Raw genomic sequence first — 21,608 nt, forward strand, 5'->3', positions numbered from 1 at the left:
ACTTCTTGACTCTTCAAACATTTTTTATTATTATTATTGAAATGCATTAATAATGCTACTGTGAGATAATTTATTTAATGAATGAATTAATTAATTTATTTCATTAATTAATTTAATTCCACCAACAGCTGTACTGGAAGTGAAAGGTGAAAAATCATAAATAAATTAAAAATTCAACAAAATATGTTATCACTGTTCAGATACAATTAGTAATGTTTTTTTAGTTTTAATTTTACCAACTTGTTTTTTTCTTCTCACATCTACATGGTTTGTACTTTTCTCTGATGCATTTCTAGGTGCTCAGAGATTTAAAACAAACACACTTTTAAAATAAAGTTTTATTTCTGTAAAATAAAGTCCTGTTTAGATGCTTATACATGTACAACCTGTATTCACCAGACTTCCTGCATGCACATAGCATCAGTTAAAAAAAATAAGCATGCAGAGGCCAATCCACTCCTAATTTTTTTTTTTAAATCATCTGCTGGGGTAATCTTTTGAACCGTTACTCTAAAATAGCACTTTAGCTATAATGATTAAACAATTCTGGTTTGTTTTAAAGACTAGTACCAATACTGGATTATATAAAAGCAATTAAAGAGCTTTTAAATTTAAATTCCATCTGTCACCAGTAGAGGCAGCTCACAGGTCTGGCCTAAATGTGCACAGCCTCCATCTTCAGAAGCAAACCTTTGCTGAGAACTTGCATTGCTTTTTCATTTTAACTTATTGCATGTTTCTGTTTGCCAGTCAGTCAGCAGGTGTGGGGTGGAGTTGCTTCTCAGACCGGCAGTTAACGCTCTGTCTTAACCGTCCTCCTGATATTACGTGGAACTGAATGAGGACAACAGTGTGTGTGTGTGTGTGTGTGGGTGTGTGTGCGTGTGTGTGTGTATGTGTATGTGTGTGAGGACAACAGTGATAGACAGGAAAAGGGCAATCACTGTCTGCCTTTCTCACGCAACGACAAATGCAAAGTACAAATGGTAAAATGCTCAAAAGTAAGTTCATCTTTAAAATTTCAAATCTAAACTTAAAGAACTGCAGTGTCATTTCTGCCTGTACGATGAACTGGACCAAAAAACAGTGACTGTTTTTATGTTAATTGATATGTTAAACATAGTTTCTGTTTTATGGCCAATCAAAAGTTTTTTCACCTTCTGGCCTGCTCACTGCAAAAATATGTGTCTTGAAGCATGAATATCAATCAGGAAGGAATTATTTGTCAGAGAAGTCAGAATATTTATGACTTTAATGAAATTAAAATATGAACACATAACACAAATTGAGGTGCTTTATATAAACTGCCCTGCACATTACAAAAATGTAATGATTTTTTAATTTATTATATTAAAGCTAGAGTCAGTTTCTTACTCTAATAAGAGATTATCATTTAAAGCTCAGTGGTAGAAAATATGTGTGCATGCTTTTTTTTCTAAACATTTCTGGGCTTCAGAAATATTTCTGAGGCTTGAAATGAGTCTGATCTGAGCTGGTGTATGCATGCATCCAACCACTGCTTATAAGTCTGTACTTGCATAAATCTATAAAAATACAGAAACCTAAACTTTTTAACATTTTAAAATATGCTAAAACAAATGTAATGGTGTCTTAAAAAGTGTTGGAAAGTATATAAAATGTATTAAGTCTTAAGGCCTTAGTATTAAGTACAGCTTAAAGTAGTAATAAGGATAGTCATCTTGGCGTGGTTTCCTGTTCATTGCTCTTGTGTTACCATGATTATCTTTTCTTATTTTTGTGCCATTTTTTACTTTTATGACATTGAGGTAGTTTAGATGAAAGGAAAAAGCTAGTGCTTTTAATTGCTAAAGGAGTTTTATTCTTAATTTCCCATATTGAAACGAAATAATTTTCCAAATTCACACCTCATTTCTTCCGACTTGACAGAGCTCCTTCAGAGGACATCATGCCACTGCTGATAAAGAGATCATTGGTTAAACTAGAGAAGTTTACAGATTAAAAGTTGTCATTTAATCTTTAGAAATGTACACTTGACGAATGGTCTGACCTCTGCAAGTTGAAAAGGTCGAGGAAATTGTTTCTCATAACGTTCGTTTTTTTAGTCGTGGTCCTTTGAGGGGATGGGCGTTGCCGCAGTTACAGGAGTTTTTCTTTTTTCTTTTCTTTTACTACCAAAGGCACGCTTACTCTCACTCACCACGCACTGTCAGAGTGAAAGTTTAAAATTCGAATCCTGTGACAGGTTAACAAAAACAATAAACTGCCACTTTGCTTTATAACTGAACACACACTCACATTTCCACTCATACTTTCTCTCTTCTCTTTCTCTCTCTCCTCTTTCTCTCTCTCTCATCCACCACACCAGTGGTATTACTGTACTATCTGATGTGGTCTATCTCACCTCACGTTAGCATCTCTTTTCCTCTCTTCTCCTGCATTGCTTCCTAGTCTTTCGTCTTTTATCTTGTTTCTTTTTGACACCTTTGTCTTTTCTTTTCTCTACTCTGCTCTGACTTTCTCACGTTATTTCATTTTTTTCTTATCTCTTTCTCTCCTTGTCCTTGTCACATGATGTTTTTTTTCTTTGTTTTTTCCTCCTGTTCATTAATTTATGCAGCACTTTCCCATTCTTTTGGGATGTCCTCCGTTTGTTTTATATCGGCACCTGTTTTGTTCAGAGTTAAACTGCAGACAGTTTATCAGCCAGGCTCTTTTACTGTAAGCCATGCTGTTGATGTGTGATGTGTGGAAACAGTGGTTTAGCATTTTCTTGCTGTTAACAAGCAAAAACATGTTGGACTGGATGCCAGCAAAACCTGTCGAGCATTATTGGGACTCCACAAATGTGCAACTTACCCACATTGTGTGCACCGGTGCTTCCGCTTACCATCATCAGCACTGGCTTTTTGCCCTGCGGCATTCTTGATTCCATTGCTCACATAACAAGACACCTTTACACCTTTACACTTCAGTTCGTCTTAATGTTAATGACTCAGGAGTTTCTGGATCTCGGTTATATTAGTTTAATTTGCATGATAGAGCATTGATGGGTGTTTGACTTCATTGACTGTGGCTTTCAGAAGTGTTCCTGTGCCATCGCAGTGGTTTCCTTTACAAAAACCTGTCATTTTTTTGTGCAGTGCATCCTCAAGGCTTAAGAATCACATCTATTTACTATTTCGTATCTATTTAGTATTTCTTCTGGGACCTAGTTGCTTGCATGCTGTGATCTTTCCATATTCTCTGAATCCTTTCATGATAAAAATGTGCAAGTACTTCATATTGAATCCCTTAACCTGCAATGCCACATTGGGGGGAAAAAAGCTATTCTGAACTGTTTTCCTGTATAGTTTTTACAGATTGATGAACTATTTTACTCGCTTGGATGCGCTTTTTAATTTAGACCTACTGGTCCGTTGTCAGTTAACTTAAATAGTTATCACTGTGTTGTGTATTGGTTTTTTTTTCCTTTTTTTTGGTCAAAAAATCTTTCAATATTTGTGTAATTGTGATTGAAATAATTTGCATTCTTTTGGGAGTGTAATTGTATGTTACAGGAACAACGGCAGATTAAACACTGAGATTAGAAAACCAGCACTCAGAAAAAAACATACTGTAAATGTGTACTTTAAATAACTGATGGTATTTACTAACTGTCCCCTCTCGCTCCATCTAGGTGAGCAGAAACGTTATCAGGTGGTGATCCACGGCATCGAGCCGCTGCTGGAGACGCCTCTGCAGTGGCTCAGCGAACACCTTAGCCATCCTGACAACTTCCTGCACATCTGTGTCGTTCCCACTCCAAGTGATTGAGGCCACTTCCCCTCCTGCAATGTACTGTCACTGTGATAAGACACTGGCCAGCCAGTTGACCAGCGTTTTCTTTTGGTGGAAACCTTAATGTAACAGAACTCTTTAATGAGAAGGAGGTCAGAATCGTGTCGATAAAGATGAGCAGGGATGCAAGGATGCAAAAAGGGGGTATTTACTAACCCTTTTCCAGCTTGTCTATATATATTTATATCCTCTTAAAATTATGACTACTGCTCCTCCTCTTTCCCCCTGAAAAACTTGTTTAAAAATGGAAAGAACTTTCTCCTCTCCTACAAGGAGAAGCAAGCGTTGAATGAGCAAAGGATCTCGTTCTTTTTTTCTTTTCTTTTTTATTCTTTTCCCACATCTTCTCCTTCCACTCCTCTCTGAACAAGCAAACATCTCAATGGGAGAAGAGGAGGTGAACGGATCCTTTGTTTCACCAGTCTGGCACACATCTTCCTCCTTGTCTTGTAGGTAACTTTTCTGTAGACAGGGAAATGGAGTTGTTTCCAGTTTGGGGTGCGGTGTATCAAATCCTGCTGAAGTTGCCTTATTTACTGCACATTATCATCTTTATCCTTATTGTCCTCTCATCAATGTGTGGACGTGTGCACACGAAGTCACTTTAAGCTCACATCACAACCTTTTTGTTGGTTAAAAATACTGATTCATTTGACAAAGTGGGCTTGAATAAAAAGAGAATAAACTATTTTGGAGGCAGCAGTGACTGACATACATTAACTCCTTTCACTGATCTCAGCATACCCAGGACGTGGTTTGGGCTGACAGTTCCATCGAATTATGAGTTATTTGCAAAAGCAACTTAGCAATCAGAAGTGTGTCTGTACTGTTGCTGAGATTAGCATTAAATTGTAGCTTTGATTTTAAAATGGTGAAATTCCATTTTTGTTTTGTTTGTTTGCAGAGAAAAAAAAAACTGCCTTTGCACAACTTTGAGGTCTTTAATTTTTTAGGTTTGTCGCCCAGTGGATGGTGGGAATCTGCAACTCTCAAAACCAAATGTCCATAAACTAAAGATGACATGGTGGCATGGTAAAAGCCTGTTTTTACTAGTAAAAAAACAGATGGAGATGTTGAATTTTCACAGAGTTAACATTCAAAAATCACGTAGCTACTAATGAGGCTGAAGCATTTACTGAGAGACTCATGGGAAAAAAAAATCCACATGTGTTTTCAATAGCAGGTGTTGATATCTTTCCATCAGTACAACACTCTTTAGCTGTTTTTACTGTCTGTTTTTGTCAGATTTGGCAAGAGCGTCTTTTTTTCACTGCCAAACTTAAATGAGCATCTGGTTTTGTTTTATTTAAAGAACTCGGCTGAGATAATGAGACGGCAGGCGTACTTAGCACTAAGTCTGCAGTCTGTTGGGGGCATTGGTGGTTTTACATGTTCTACATATGCTTTAAATAATTTTGTTTGTTGACACAAAGAGAATTGGCAATAGTGGGCAGCACTTCTTTTACAGCATAATGGCAGTAGCTGAGGAATGCAATGACTAGATGAGTTTGTAAAATGTTGCCATGTTTCTCTCTCGTATCGGCATCTTGACTTTCTTTTGTTTGTTTTGATTGTTATTTTTACTGTTCACAGTGAAATAAATTGCCATTAAAAATCAATCTGACATTGTTAATCCATACTGATTTAAAATCAAACTGAAATCTTCTATACGTATTTAAAGGCTGTATACGGAAGTAGGTTTCATGTGATGTCATAGCTAGTGGGACACACCCACTCAGAGGACGAATAGTACTGCTTACCTTTAAAATCTATTGATCCTTTGAGCGGCTTCGAGTTTAACTTAGACAAAATGTACTAATCAACATATATTTACAGCCGACAGAGTAAAGTTGGCTTACAGGACAAATGGCATCAATCCCTGTTTCTTCACAGCGAACCTGTAGGAATGATTTACATGGCATTGCAAAAATACTTGCTCAACCCTCATAAAACAACATTATGTTATAATATGTGACAATTTTCTTGTTTATCACTTCATACATGTGGCGTTATTTACTCATCCAGATTGAAAATACATGCAGCTCTCCATACTTTGAAAGCTTTCACTCTGGCAACAGTGTAAGGTGAGCAATTCTCTACAAGATTCACATAGATGTCGCTGAACTGGAGCTCTGGGAGAGACGTCACCACTTACAGGAACTTGAATAAACCTGCTGGGGCAGAAAAAGTCCCCAAAACTTGTAGTTTCTCTTCATATCTTCGTTTTTCCTCCATGGGTAGATTATCCATGTAGTCTTGGCTTGAGATAGGTGGTAAAAAACCCAACACTTTTTTCCTGCAGCACTACTGACTTTCCACTATAGGCCGTCATGATAAAGTAATGTTTTGCCCGCCAGCGTGGTGAGACAGTCAAGCGACTATGAATACAAGTAAGGAAGTTAAAATAGCAAAAAACTACGACTTCCTATCAAACTTCTTAACTCTGCATTAAACTTAGCTTCTCTGTTTGTTGTTTGTCTGTTCATGTGAAACTGTTTGAACTCTTTTTTTTTTTTTGCAATGAGATCGCACAAAACAAGTTCCTCATGTCCAGGATATCTTTCCTTTCTCTGGCTATACTTACCAAATTACCAATCAGGCTAAGCGGTCAAGCAAAGGTTGCTGTTAGCTAAAATCTATCCGTGAGTACAACCATGTGAAGGAAGTGGTGTTGGCAGGATACAGTATGACCAATCAGAAACGGGTCCACTGGCAGCAGAACAACAAAGGGAGATAAAAGTATAATATTAGAAAAGTATTAAAGGTTAAACACAAAACAAGCTGAAAGTGCACTGTTCGTGCACTGTGGTCCAAGAGATCTTCCGAGAACGGTGACACTGTTTTTCGGAGAATTGATTTGTCAGCCGGTGGTGACTTTTTTTTCTTTTCTTTTCTTTCTTTTTTTTTTTTTTACATGTTCCTCTCTTATATGGGACATAACCTTCTCCCGATCAGGTCACATCTACAGCATGACTCACCAGTACTCCAATGAGAAGTGAAACACCTTCGTAACACTGAAAACCCAAGGTTAACCTTGAAGTTACCTCACCAAGGCCAAAATCCTGCTTTGCAATTCAGGTTTCAGCATCCAGTCAGTGGCTCAAAAAACCCCAAACAAAGGAAACAAAGAAATCAGAAAGCATTTCAGTTCATTTAAGCTAAGAGTTTCTGTAGTTTGTGTATTTGTGCAGATGCAAGTGTTATAGTGAGACATTGAAAAAGTCAGATTGAAAGAGCTTTCCCATAATCGCTGAATGTATTTGCAGAAAGAAAACGCTGACTGTACTTCATATAATTCTACATTTTGACATTCATAGTAATGAGCCTGATGTTTTAAAACCAAATGTGAAATCCTCCTATTATATATAAAGCTCTACATGGACAGGCCTCTGCATATATATAACACATCTTCCAGGTCTCCAAACTGTAGCACGCTCTGATTTTAAAAGCAGAGGCGACTGCGCTTTTGAGGTCGTGGAGCCAAACTGGCCAAACAGCCTTCCTCAGCCTATCAGGACAGCTGATTCTGTGATTTATAGTAAATGACTGCTGAAAAATCATTTTTATAAGTTAGATTCTCCTTAATCTTTTCCCCTTTATTATGGGCCATATTCTAATAGTATTTCCATGTAGGGACATCTTCACATTTGAATGAATTTTATTCAAACTATGAAGCATTTTTTAAGTCTTTTTTGCTATATAAGTTTCTTATTGTTAAAAGAAATGAATGCTTAAGGCAAACAATGTGCTGGCTTCACCTTTCAACTATCTTTTATAGTGTCTATGATATCTCAGCTTCACTACAAACACTGCCTCTTTTTGTTACTGTTTGTTTCCAGTTAAAAACAAAAAAACAATTTAAACACAAAAACAGCTCAAAGGTTATATACAGACTGTGATGGACCGAGTCAAAAAAGCAGGAGTCACAGGAATTATTAGAAAAAAAGGGTTGCCATTTACTTAACCCCAAAATTATATTTACAAAAGTAATACATTTGAGCTCAAAAGAGGTCAAAGAAACAAAACTAAACTCAGGCAAAGACTGCCCAAACAAACATAACTGACCTAAACATGAAATGACACACAAGGGTATATATAATGGCTGATCAGCCCACTACGACACACGAGGGGTAACTAAACAAAACACAATTATAAACCACAAAAATGATGCAGTACAGTCTAGTTTGTTAATAGAATAAAGATCAAAGAAGAAAATCAAAACTAGTAAACCCTAAACTCAATATTTAAGTACAAATACTTTGTTTTTTAATTAAAGAAAACACACATTCTCCCCCTTCAGCAGAAAAAAGTTGGTGGTGCGGTCCAATTATCCCTCTTTGTATTTAACGGCTTTAAACTCGGCCACCACCTTTTGTCTGACAACTCCCAGGGATGATGGCAGGTAAGAAGTAAAAGAATAAAGGGCAGTCAAAAATCAAAGTAATGAACTGGTATGCATACATAAGTAAACTAAATGTGCACGCTTACAAGTAGAACAAATGTATCAACCAATAAACTTATTAAAACTAAAGTGTGTTATTTTGTTCAAATAAAGAAATGAAAATACACAAGAGTTACCGACCTTTAGAGTGTGGCCATGGGTTTGGCCATCTCATAGACATACCTTGAAGGGCCCATTTGTCCTTGTCAAAAGATAACTTAATGGTATCAAACTCCATGTCTGGATTATCCAAGGTAATCAACAAAATGACATTTTTGAAGTTTTATTTTAAATATACATGATTTTGAAGATAACTTAGATAACTCAGTTTGTGACTTCTTTGAGACATGGTGAGAACAGACACGTTGAAACCTGGATTAATGAAGCCATAGTGCTCTGCGCCTTTATAGCACTGGAGCGATGTGCTGCCCAGTGAAAGTGTCTTCTGTGTCTTTTGGGTTTGAAACATCAGACAGGACAGAGTCATCTTTGCTCCCCTCTGGTGTTTCACTGGCTTTTTTACTTTATCCACCTCATAAAGAACATCTCTCTCTTATGTGTTTTACTGCTGACACTCACCCTCCCTCTCGCTCTTCATCTCTTCTGGTTAATTATCTGTTGGCATTCCACCCACTGCTAATGAGACCACTAAACTGTCCAGACAGGCCTTGGGCTGCCCTGTCACTGTGTGTGTGTTTGTGTATATATATATGTGTGTGTGTCTGCTTGTCCTGTTTTTTTCTTATTTTTTCCAAGTAATTGAAATGTACAGTGTGTTTGTGTGTATGTGTGTACATAATTACAGAGATCATTTATAGCCCCCTACAGGTGTGTATGTCTGTGCTCTGAGACATGCATTTGAATTTTTCCCTCTGACACACACACAAACAGTCTTGTCTTTTGTCACACTGCCAGTGTGCTAATCCAAAGTGTGTGTTTTGTGTGAGTGATGTCACACATCATGTCATCACGTCAGGCTTCCTCAGCCGCCAAGTGTGATGGGACGGTGGGTTTATGGTGTTGACTCAAACCCCGGGGCTCGGCGTGGGGTAATGTGTGCATTACTGCATGTGTTTGTGTTAGTGTGTTTGTATACTGTACACACACTGTGGCCGTAGACGCTGTGATGAGGAGTCTGTCTCACTCTGTCATCTCACTGACTCAGACGTTTTAATGGGATTTCCCAAGCTGCGATCCAACCCCCATACTCAATACAGTGAGAAGATGGAGCCGTAGGAAATAAAATTCAAGGCAGGGGGAGTGGGATGCTTGGTGAAGTGTATGGATGGAATGAGCTAAATTGTTAGCAGAGATGCTGTCTGTGTGGTGTGTGAGATTTTTTTTTTCCCTGAATCAGAGTTGGAAAGCTTTGTCTAGAATCACACTGTAGTTTTTAGCAAATAAAGAGGCCTTCTATATATATATATATATATATATATATAGACACACACATAAATATATACATATTTAATTTTATTTGATTATAGATATTGAAACATGTTTTAATCAGGTTGGTACAGCTGTTATTGGGTTAGTTCTAAAAAGCTACACTTTAGCTATTAGCAGTGGCTCAAAGTAGCCATTCATTTGACCTGAATCCTTCCAAATTATGTCACTTCATCTATTTTCTTACTATGTGAATTTCTTCTTCCTCCGTCTCTTCCTGACCTCTCCACAGCTGGTGCCAGCAGCACCGACAGCTGACATGTTGTTAATTTGACACATTTTTCTGCACCTTCTCGCCACCTCTTCCACACTAAACCTTTTAAACTTTGCACACAGCAAAGCAAGGGAGGTAGAGGCCTGTCGCTTTAAGAGATTTGATCGGACAATACAGTGTCAATAATGAAAATGAGCGAATGGGCTGCTGTCAGTGCTTGTACGGCTGGTGCGAAGCGGCCCTTCAGGCCAGCCGATTGACCTAAAAGTGCATCGGCCCACTGGGAAAAGGCCAGGTATGCCAGATTACCAGTCCAGCCCTGTAGTTAGGTCTGGATCAGGTGATCCTGAATCCTCCCTTAGTTATGCTGCAATAGATCTAGCTGGTGGCTTCCATAATGCACTGAGTGCATTATGTTTCACTCACTATGTGTTTATACACCACATGCATTTAATCAGTACTGATTTCATATCACCTTCTGTGTTTAAACCATCCTAAGCATCAGGTGACCTTCCACCGTGCACCGATTCCAAAGCCTGTGCTTTGGTCGAGAACAGTGACAGGAGAAACTACCGTTGACACCAGAAACCCTCAGTGAGGGAACAGTGCAAACTGCTAGGTCAGCATACAGCCAAGTTATATGAATGAAAATCTCCAGACAACCCTTCGAAGCAGCTAAGAGGCAGGTTGTCATGGAAATAATCCAAGCAGCACTCGTTTTCTTCTATTGTTATTGTTTCTCTCTGGTGTTTTCTGATAGTCTTGCGATTTTTCCTTTGACTTACATTTGGCTCAAACTGTAGACGTTATGTCATTCTAATCATGAGAACAAAATTAAGCTACATCTTTATGTTGCTATCCCTGAAAAATGTACAACCTCTCGGTGTTGATGAAGCAGTGATGAGGCTCCATTTTTGTGATGTTTTTGTTTGTGCAAATGTTTTCTACATGAAATATATGTAAAAGAAGTGCAAAATGTCCGTGAAGGTTCTCAGTCATCCAGGTCATTGTAGTCAAGTTTCTTTGCAAGCTCCTTTGACAAAAGAACTGCAAATACCTTTAAAAGCAGTGAAAACATCCGAAGGCACACAGAAGAACCGCATTGTACATTGTGGGTAACACAATATGTGACAATGCTGCAACAGGCCTTTTTTTATGAATGTGTGTCAGGCGTGTGTCAGCAGGCTCTGAAAACACGATGATCCCACTTTTTTCTTAGTTTGCCAAGACTGTTTAAAGATTTCAGTGAAAAGGTAATTAAAAAGTCAAAGCTGCGTAAGTTTTTCTTTTTTTCTTTTTGGTCAGAATCCAGAATTTAGTTCATTTAATTAATTTTGTTCAATTAAAAAAAAAAAAGCTAAACCTGTTTGTGCTTTATTTCCTAACATAAATTGCATCATAAGGTTTAAACAACCGAGCGGGCAACTGTTTAGTCATAATCTGATTTGTATCAGGGAGATTTCATCACCAGTTTGTTAATATCTCCATAACAACTGGAAACAATTATTTGTTTGTTCCAAAAATAGGCAAAACTTTACCGGACAGCTGATTTCCACCAGATTCCGTGAAACAACTTTTTGTCATGCACACACACGCTTTTACCATCAACTCAAACCACAAACTATGCCCTCCAGTGCTGCGCGATCCCCTATAGTCTCATTTTGTTTTGGTTTTTAGAGATCACAATCTTTCTTACTCAGAGAGAAACTATACTGTAAAATTTCAGTAGTTTTTAAGTTGCGTTCCTTAACGCAAGCTAAAAGTATGTTGTGAGAGTGCACTCTGACTACAAGCAGCCATCAAAAACCTACACAGGATCATCCTCCGGAGCCTGTGAAAGAAAGCCTCATGCAGGATAATTAATACCTTAATCTCTTCTTCATCTAACATCTAAATATAACTTTAAACCTAAAACCAAGTCTCAATCCTCAAACAGCTCTTTGAAAGTATTTCTCAACTCAAACTAGTCACAAACATAGACACAGTACACACACACACACACGTGCGCACACACTCATTCGCCTATTTTGTAAGTGTCTCAGGGGGCCGCTGTATATCAGACAGCAGAACAGAGATCAAGCAGATCAGCAGATGAGAGTGATTAGTGATGAAGAGGAAGTCACGAGTGTGTTCCTCATCCGAAGCCACACACACAAACATGTAACGCAGCGCAGACTGAGACAGAGAACACATGTGACAAGTGTAAATGACAACAGGCTGTAACAGCACATTCATGCCGAGTTAAACACTTTAAATGTGAGTATGATGGTCGAAAAATGAGACAGAAAAAAGAGAACATAGAAAGAAGAAGCACCCAGATTAAATATGTTGGCGATAAGTGTGTGCTCACGTTTACAAACCATGCTCGGTTACATATCTTGTAACAGACAAAACACAAAAACTACTTTAATAAAAATATCCAGACAGTCCTCAAGCCTGTAAGGTATCCTTTAAGAGAGTTTTAAACTATGAAGTTGCATTTTATATCTATTAAAAGTTTTTCAAGAAAACCATTTCCATCAAAGCTTTTATTTCATTCACATTTTTCCTGCTTCTGTGTCCTTATTTTAGCATTAAATGCTTTTAAATTGAACAATGCTGAACTCATTCTCAAAATGTTAAAACTGTTGGTGTTATTTTTATTTAATTATCCAGTGTTTTTCTTGAAACCTACAATTTTCTCTCAAATAACTGTCGAAAGTACAGTTTAAAAAAACAAAACAGGAAAACGTATGTTTAACATTTTCATTTTCATGTCATTCAGAGCTAAACTTTAAATGTCACCCGTGTTGGTTTATTTCTCAAACAACACCATTGAACACTACAGTTAATAGCAGTCTGTTTCTGCTCTGCCACTTGGTGTAAAAACCTCTATTCCCTGTTATGTTAATGGTGTTGGAAAAATTACAAATTAATACCCGTTTCTTTGCTAAAATTAACCGGCAGTTGTTTTTCTCTTCTTGCTAGCTTCTCTTACATTCGTACAAAAGTGTTGCATCAGTGTCTGATAGGGAAACGTGCTGTTTTTTTTATTTAGGATGTGCGGTTACGTTTCCTGTCAGGAAATCAGAACTGAGCCAAGTTTAGTCTGTTTATTAAACAGTAAGAGGACGCTAAATGGATAATTGTATGTCTGCTTGGGCTAAAAAACTTGTTTAGCCATAATTTATTAAAAAGACGGGCACTTAGAGCACACTGCGCAAACAACTCAGTGAACACTGATTCTATAATTTAAAGAAGAACACTAAATTGGCCTTTAATGTAAAAATAGAAAAACACTGTCAGGTTTGCCCTGGTTTTGACTGCCCAGCATGTCTGGATATAGCATCATTGCTAATTAGACTGTAAACAAAACAGATAAACAGTCCATTTTAAGCCAGGCTTTGCATTTGTACCCTACATAGATGTCAACATCTTACAATGTATATGCACTTACATTCACAATATCATTTTAAAGCTGTATCAAAAAAAAAAGAAAAAAGAATCATATAATGAAATGTTCTTTCACTTTTCCTTTACAGCTACAGGTAATTTTTTTTTTACCTGTCACAAAAAATTGTTATGGAAAATTTTAGATGACATCATAGCGGCTAAGTGATGAGACTCGTATGAGAAAAAAGCATCAGGTTTCCTCACAAAGAACCTGTAAACAACTGAGAACCAGAAGTGTGTACGTGTTTCTTTGTCTCCCTATTCCTGGCAGTGTGACACACACACACATACACACCCTTCTCTCTGTGGTTCTCTCTTCTCTTCCACAGGATGGAGGGCTTGATGTCCATTTTTAACGAGAGCGACAGCCTTTGAAGTTGGTAATGATTCAAAGGACACGATTCCGCTCTTTTGCTCTCTCTCCTGCCTCAGTGCATGCACACATGTCCACTACTATGTGACGTAGTTTTTCTTCCTCTTTAGGTTTTAATACCCGATTTGTTTTTAATGCTAAAAAGGTGCAGTCACTTCCCCTTCACATTTTCTTATGCAGTCTTCTCAAAAAACTTTAACTTCAACTTCCCCTGCTGAAACTCACACAGAAACTTATATATTGTACATATATAAACACCCTCCACACTTCCACTATAAGAACCAAAGTATGCAGACACTTTAACTTTACACTCGCAGATATCTTATTTCAACAAAGTGGATGTTTATGTGCTGCTGTAACATTCCCTACTTGCTCTGTGGAGGTCAGTCAAGTTCTTCCAGACTGGTTTAGGGAAAAAAATTAATTTATTGATGGCTTTGTACCCACGGGAAATGTTGTTTTGAACAAGTCTAGAGACAAAGAAGGCTGAAAAAACACTGTTCTTTGAAGTGTTGCTCTGTGCTGTAGCACTACCATTTTCCCTCATTTAAACTCTTAAAAGTAAATGAAAAATGAAAAAACAGCCAAAGGGACGTCCATATACTTTTGGTGTCCAAATCTGACATGCAGACTTGCACATACACATATGTATGTTCATAGAACCCAGTTGTAAACACACACACACACACACACACACACACACAGTCTAGTTGGTCTGAGAATGCAACACAAATGCTCTCTGAAGATGCTGTCCGTTTCCAGTCATTCCCTTACAAACACACACGGGGTGCAACCTGTTATTATTAACCTCGCCGCCCTCTAATAGGCAGGTGTTCGGAAGAGACAGGACGGGCAGACCCACTGAGAGAAAAAGAGAGAGTATGACGGGAAGATGTGGATGATAGGGGCAAGCGAGCTATTACACTTTGATCTCTGCCTTCATCCCACAGACACTCTTGCACACACACCATTAATAAGCACCGTGTGTCCCTTTCCTCCTCCTGCCTTGGGGTCAGGACATCAAGTTGGGTACCTAAGTGTGTGTGTGTGTATTGCTGTGTGGCTCCTGACTGTCTGGTATTGTCACAAACAAGGCTGTGTTCAAAATGACATTACAGTCTGTTTAGTATAAGATAACCTTTATTAGTCCCACACGTGGGAAATTTGTTTTGTCACAGCAGGAAGTGGACAGTGCAAAAGTTATGAAGCAAAAATTAGAATAAAATAAAATAAGAATAAATACAGTACACAACTGTACAGAATAGAATAAAATAAAATACTATATACAGTAGAATAAAATAGAATAACATATACAATAAGATAAAAATAGAATACAAATGCTATATACAACTGAGTAAAAATACAACGATGCCAGAAAAGATTATTGCACATTAGTGTTATTGCACATGTGTGGATGTGTGTGTTTGATCAGCTGCAAAAGTCTTTATTGTGGAGTCTTACAGCAGTGGGGAGGAAAGACCTGCGAAATCTCTCCGTCCCACACCGTGGGTGCCGCAGTCTCCCACTGAAGGAGCTGCTCAGTGCTGTCACAGTCTCATGCATGGGGTGGGAGATATTGTCCAACAGGGATGACAGCTTAGCCGCCATTCTCCTGTCACTCACCACCTCCACTGGGTCCAGAGGGCATCCTAGAACAGAGCTGGCCCTTCGGATCAGCCTGTTCAGTCTCTTCCTGTCCCCAGCAGAGATGTTGCCGCCCCAGCAGACCACACCATAAAAGATGGCTGAGGCCACCACAGAGTCATAGAAGGTCTTCAGGAGTGGGCCCTCTACTCCAAACGACCTGAGTCTCCGCAGCAGGTACAGTCTGCTCTGCCCTTTCCTGTAGAGGGCGTCTGAATTATGAGTCCAGTCCAGTTTGCTGTTCAGATGAACACCAAGGTACCTGTAGCTGTCCACAGCCTCAATGTCCATACCTTGGATGTTCAGTGGTTGCAGTGGAGGATGTTTGTGCCTGCGGAAGTCTACCACCAGCTCCTTGGTTTTACTGGCATTGATCTGGAGGTAGTTCAGCTGGCACCAGTCCACAAAGTCCTGAGTCAGTCCTCTGTACTCCTTGTCGTCCCCATCAGTGATGAGGCCGACTATTGCAGAGTCATCAGAGAACTTCTGCAGGAAGCACTGGGTGGAGTTGTGGGAGAAGTCTGCAGTGTAGATGGTGAAGAGGAACGGAGCCAGAACCGTTCCCTGTGGGGCCCCCGTACTGCAGACGACCCTGTCCGACACACAGCCCTGAGTCCTCACATACTGTGGTCGGTCGGTGAGGTAGTCCAGAATCCAAGTAGTGAGGTGATGGTCCACTCCTGAGTTCTCCAGCTTGTCCTTCAGAACCGAGGGAAGAATGGTGTTGAAGGCACTGGAGAAATCAAAGAACATGATTCTCACAGTGCTCCCAGCGGTCTCCAGGTGAGCGAGGGAACGATGTAGGAGGTGAATGATGGCATCATCCGCTCCAATGCCAGGCTGGTAGGCAAACTGAAGTGGGTCCAGTGATGAGCTCACAAGGCGCCGAAGCTGAGCCAGGACCAACCGCTCCAGGGTCTTCATCAGGTGGGATGTCAGAGCCACCGGCCTGTAGCTGTTGAGGTCCTTGGGGCGTGAAGTCTTTGGCACTGGTACAACACAGGAGGTTTTCCAGAGCTGTGGGACTCGTCCCAGCCTCAGGCTCAGGTTGAAGAGGTGCTCCATCACCCCACACAGTTGGTCCGCGCAGGACCTGACGACCCTCGAGCTGATGCCATCTGGACCCGCTGCCTTCTTGGCTTTAATCCTCCTCTGTATTTCCTCTGTTGTGTCACAAATGTGTCCTACAACCATAGCAGCCTTTAGGATCTCACTTTTAACTCACTCTGTACCCCTGAGCTCTGTTAAATAGGGCTTTCCAGCTCACGCTCCAATTTCGTTGGCGATGTCTTTGGCTCAAAGTCATCACAGGTCATCAACAGTATGTATATTTCAATAATTCAAGCAAACTTGTCATGAATTACATCTGTGTATAACCTGTATGAAACATGTTAGTATGGCTGATTGCACTGTGCTGTTTGACAGGTGAGACAAGGGGTCAAATGATAAGAAAATATATTGAGAAAAATTTCTTTTCCCACTACACAGGCACATTAGCATTAGCGGGATCCACATTGCAGTGCTCATGGAGACCAATTTCAGATGTTGTTCAGGGCACAGAGACAAGAGAATTAACCTCAAAGGGAGAGGTTTTCCATGCCTTCAAATCCATGGAAAACCACCATGCATTTAAGGGAACTCATTTGCCTTGTTTTTGTACCTCCTGCATTAGCATTAAGGCTATGAAGCTATGAAGCTGTGAATGAAACGGATGTAATCCTCAGTTATTGCGTTTTAAAAATGAAGACAACACATCAGCTGCTAATACACAGTACAGCAGTAAGAAAATATGCAAACAAAGGAAGATATTCTTGTTTTTCTTATTTATTTTATATGGAAACAACAGGTGGTCCCGCTGTGGCACAGCTATCTTTAGTTTACTGTTCAGAAGAGTTTTTTTTCATTACTAGTGATAGGAGAGTTTTGTTTTTAAGTACACAGAAGAAAGAAGGTTAGTTAGAAGTACTTACTAAAAAGTAAATTACAAATAACTTTTGATCACTCGTGAAATAACTCCAATGGGAGCACCAAACGGGTGCAAATGAACCAAAACCTGAACTAACCCCATGCTTGGATGGCTCTTGGTGGATGTAGAGAAGTTAAGGTTTTCCTGTGGTCCTCCTGTTTTAGACAGAAATTCCCAGCTGGGGTAAACACAGCTGAGGGACTGGGCAGCATCATTGGTTCTGCCTTTTCTAAAGTAGTTTAACATGATTCTGCTTAAGATAGTTAAGGCCTAAAGTGCTTTGTGCAGTACATTAATTTAAACATCTTAAGCTAGCTCCAAATGAAACACACTGAACAAAAGCCAGATGGAGAGTGGCTGCTGGCATAAATACCATCTGACCAGGTGAGATGAATTTTCCTGATGACTTGACTCCAATACCCAGACACCAGCACAGAAAGCGTGCCCAATTAACAGAAATGCTAATACATAAAAAAGGGATAAAGTAATTCTATTAATGTTTTCCCCACACACAAGAGCCTGGTAACTGCACAAATATGTGCAGTCTAGTGTCTGGGCAAGAGCAGACGGGCATGATGATGCAATACATACTGTAATTTAGCTGATATCAACAAGTTGTCAATAACTAATAAAATTAAACTCTGGTTAGTGATAAACACCCTCAGAACCATCACACACTCCCCCTGGGTTCCAGTAACCATATAAAACACTTCCTCAGTGACCACGTCAGACGTTTTGTAGAAAAGCTGTTGATATGTAAAACATGTGGATGATCTGCAGGAGGAAACGCCGTCTGCTGCGGTTTTAAGACGAAGAGAAGAAGAACGTAACTCCATATGGGTAAAGAATACGAAGGGGGTGTACAGAGTAATATTACTGCTTTCTGCTGAGTCACCTTGATCGTCCTCTTCATACATGTGACCATATTTTTCTGAGACGAACTGATTATTGATGGGAACATGTAGACATGTTTGTAACACAGCAAACTGCTGTGATTCTCTAAACTGGTTCTGGATGAAAAGAAGGAATAATTAGAATATATTTAGCTATTTAAGTTGAAATATTAGAATGAGCAGACATGGCACTTACAAAATCCTGGATATTGCAGGATCCTGTAAGACTGGATTTGTATGATGCACATCCTCCTTTTTCCCCTAAAAAGCCAGTCATCTGCTTTAGGGGAAACCTTGCAAGCCAACTGTGTTGTTGCAAGCTCAAAGCTGAGAGTTCCAAGTGGCCGGAAGCAGGATGGTGATGGGAATTGAATAGAAATAAATAAGTGCAATAGACCAAGTGTAATGGCCTTAATCAGTAGTATATTCAAAGCAGAGTTCAAGCAGCACTCAGATTAAATCCAGAATTACATTTTTCATGAATAAAGCTGGGATCAAATACCGGAAAGGAGTCCATAAAAGGCAAGAGGGAGAGTACAAAATTCAAACAATGCAAAAATTGACGGGAAACAGAATCACAGAGAGGAAGGACAGCCGATGACAAACAAACAACAGGATGAGTCATTTCACAATAAAATAGGAAAGCATCCAAATGGGTCATCACACAAGGGATAGAGACCATTTTGGCTCTCTGTGACCTAAGTCACAGAAATAATTTAACTTTCTCACCAGAAAATATTATTACCCAGTGACGTCCTCACACATGAGATCAGCAGACACGTGTACGACTACACGGCCAAGTGCACAAAGCAGCCATCAGTCTCACAACAGTTTCTGCTGCGGTGAGTGCTAATCACAGTAAATTTCTTTGGTTGGGTAACTCGCAAACAGTCAGCTGTGGACACCAAGAATAAATAATCCTATAATTCAATTCAAATTTTTTTTGTCACTTCCAGATGCTCTATATTGTAAGGTAAAGACCCTACACCAATACAGAGAAAACCCCAACAGTCACACATTCTCCCATGAGCAAGCACTCGGTGACAGTGGCAAAGAAAAACTCCCTTTTTAAAGGCAGAAGCCTCCAGCAGAACCAAGCTCAGGAATGAGCAGCCATCTGGCAGGCAGGCGAGGAGACACTGCACTTGGAGCCTGGCTTTCATCCATACTGGTGCACTGTAGCATTGTGCACCAGTCTGCACAACAACAAAAAAACAAGAGGTCACAAACATCAGAACAGAGCCTCATAAATTTACGCCACTCTGACCCATGTGACACACCGGTGGATGCAGAAACTCTGACAGTGCAGTGAAGGTCACAACACCAGCGCACATTTCACACGCGCTTATTCACTTCAACGTGTAATCACAAATCATCAAGAACACTGGGTGCTAGTTTCCTTCTCATTGTTGTACCGCCAGCTGCTGATTTGAGTGTGGAATTGTTTCTGTTTTCTAATAAGTGTGTGTGTGGGGGTATTCTGTGATCATTTAATAACATCTATTAAGTGTGCATGATAAAAAGACTGAAGGGGTATGTGCGGTTTTTATGAACCACATGAAATAATACACTCACTTCCTGTATCATCCTGTAAGATGATGTGCTTTTTTCTTTACATACACACACACACCCACACACACACACACACACACACACACACACGTACACACACAAATGCATAAAAGTTATGGTTGCATAATTTTGGAAAATCCGTCAAGGTATTTTAGATAACAGATATCTAAACACATCTTTGGCAGTACTTTTTCATTTTGCCAATTAACATAATCAATACTAAGTATGAGAGAAGATCTGAGGAACACAGCTGTGTCTAATCAGTAATTTTTTATTTCAAAGGAGGAACCAAATATGGAGTGGGAGTGTCTCAATAAATACTGAAAACACACCTTACTAGGTAAACGACGTTAACGCTTGACTGTTCATTAATGTAGTTCAACTGCATTTGTGCCATTTTTTGTGGCGTTAACTAGTAAAACTACAAACAAGGAAACCATACCACTGCTTTTCTGATGTAATTTAACCCCCTCCAACAAAGCCACTGTGAAGGCATGCCAAGACAATGTGTTCATCGAACAGCCACACCACACACTTGTTCAGAGCATGTGGGAAACATGTGCGCAAGTCAGTTTGAACATTTACAAAGTAGCTTTAACTACATTTTCCAGGAAACTATAGCCAAACCACGTGCCACCCTAATGTAGTTTTGAGGTTGTTTTTCACTTGGAAGCAATTAGTAGTTTGAAAAACTAGTAGTAGTAGTTTTGGAGTCACTGGGGGGAATTTGTTGGGGAAAAATGGATTTCAAAACTTAATGGCAGCCCTAGAGGAAAAGTCATGTGATGAGATTTTTTTTTCATGAATGTGTGTTAACTAACAGACTACTATATCCATTCAGTGGGGTATCCCACCAACATGGTTAAAAATACAACATATGGCATTAGTCTTTATTGATAAAAAGTTGCTTGTGAAGAAAAGAGAAATGGAATTAAATCTTGTCCAACATCTTTATTCTTTTGATTAAAGACAAAGAGGAAACCATTAGCCCAGGAAAGAAAGCTCTTATTGGTAACAGGCAGCAACAGGATTTATGGGAAATGTGATCTTAATTTGGAGAAATATTTGGCTCCCAATAGTCTTGTTTGTTTAGAGTATGTTTTTGATGATGTAGTGGAGTCAGTTTGATAGTGACACACTGCTGTTTAAAAGAACTTCCTCCTCTTTAAACTTTGACACAAGACGTTGTTTATTAGTTGGCTGGATATCATCTGTCAGCAAGACCCAAAAAAAAGAGCTTCCGGTTTCAAATTTTTGGGAAATAAAAGTGGATTTATTGGAAATCAGGTCTAGGCAAAGGGTGGGGCGATTAATCTGAGTCAACTGGCTGGACAAGTGACCCTCCTCTGCTGCATGTGAGCGGCATAATGACGCGCTGTAATGTGTTTACTGGAAAATAGCCGTGGGGGACGCCACTCGGCTTCTGAAAACGTCTTGAATGGCGTCACTCTGGAACAGAGCTCGAAGGAGACTGAGAGTATGCTAGTGTGTACAAGTGTGTATGGCGTGGGTGTTGAAGGGTTTGTTTGGTTTGTGGTTACATCATGATAGAAACTAATCACAACATTTCGGGGGAAAATGACAAGATCTCCCAAGAGACAAATGGTTTATCAGTAAATGGAGATGTGCAAGAAGAAGGTTTAAATCGCTATCTGTGCTGCATGTGTACACGAACTGTAAGCTTGTGTGGACATCAGGTTGTTTTTTTTTGTGTAAATTTATAGTCGTACAGTAAGTACATAAATGTTCCAAGTGTCTCTATGTGTGTTTATGTTTTTCTTAATAAGTGCATGCACTTTTGGTTGTTT

General features: G+C 39.3%; 1 protein-coding gene across 2 annotated transcripts in view; it reads left to right on the plus strand.

Annotated features, from left to right (window-relative positions):
* Positions 1–5,438, plus strand: part of atg5 (ATG5 autophagy related 5 homolog (S. cerevisiae)) — a 45,368-nt gene extending 39,930 nt beyond the window's left edge. For both annotated transcript variants that reach the window (XM_005455165.4, XM_003450274.5), the window contains exon 8: positions 3,659–5,438. In XM_005455165.4, the coding sequence (XP_005455222.1) occupies positions 3,659–3,795 (137 nt within the window). In that variant the 3' untranslated portion in view covers positions 3,796–5,438. The remainder of the gene's footprint in view (positions 1–3,658) is intronic.
* The last annotated feature ends 16,170 nt before the right edge of the window (positions 5,439–21,608 follow it).

This window comes from Oreochromis niloticus, linkage group LG11, assembly GCF_001858045.2.
Source record: "Oreochromis niloticus isolate F11D_XX linkage group LG11, O_niloticus_UMD_NMBU, whole genome shotgun sequence".
NCBI lineage: Eukaryota > Metazoa > Chordata > Actinopteri > Cichliformes > Cichlidae > Oreochromis > Oreochromis niloticus.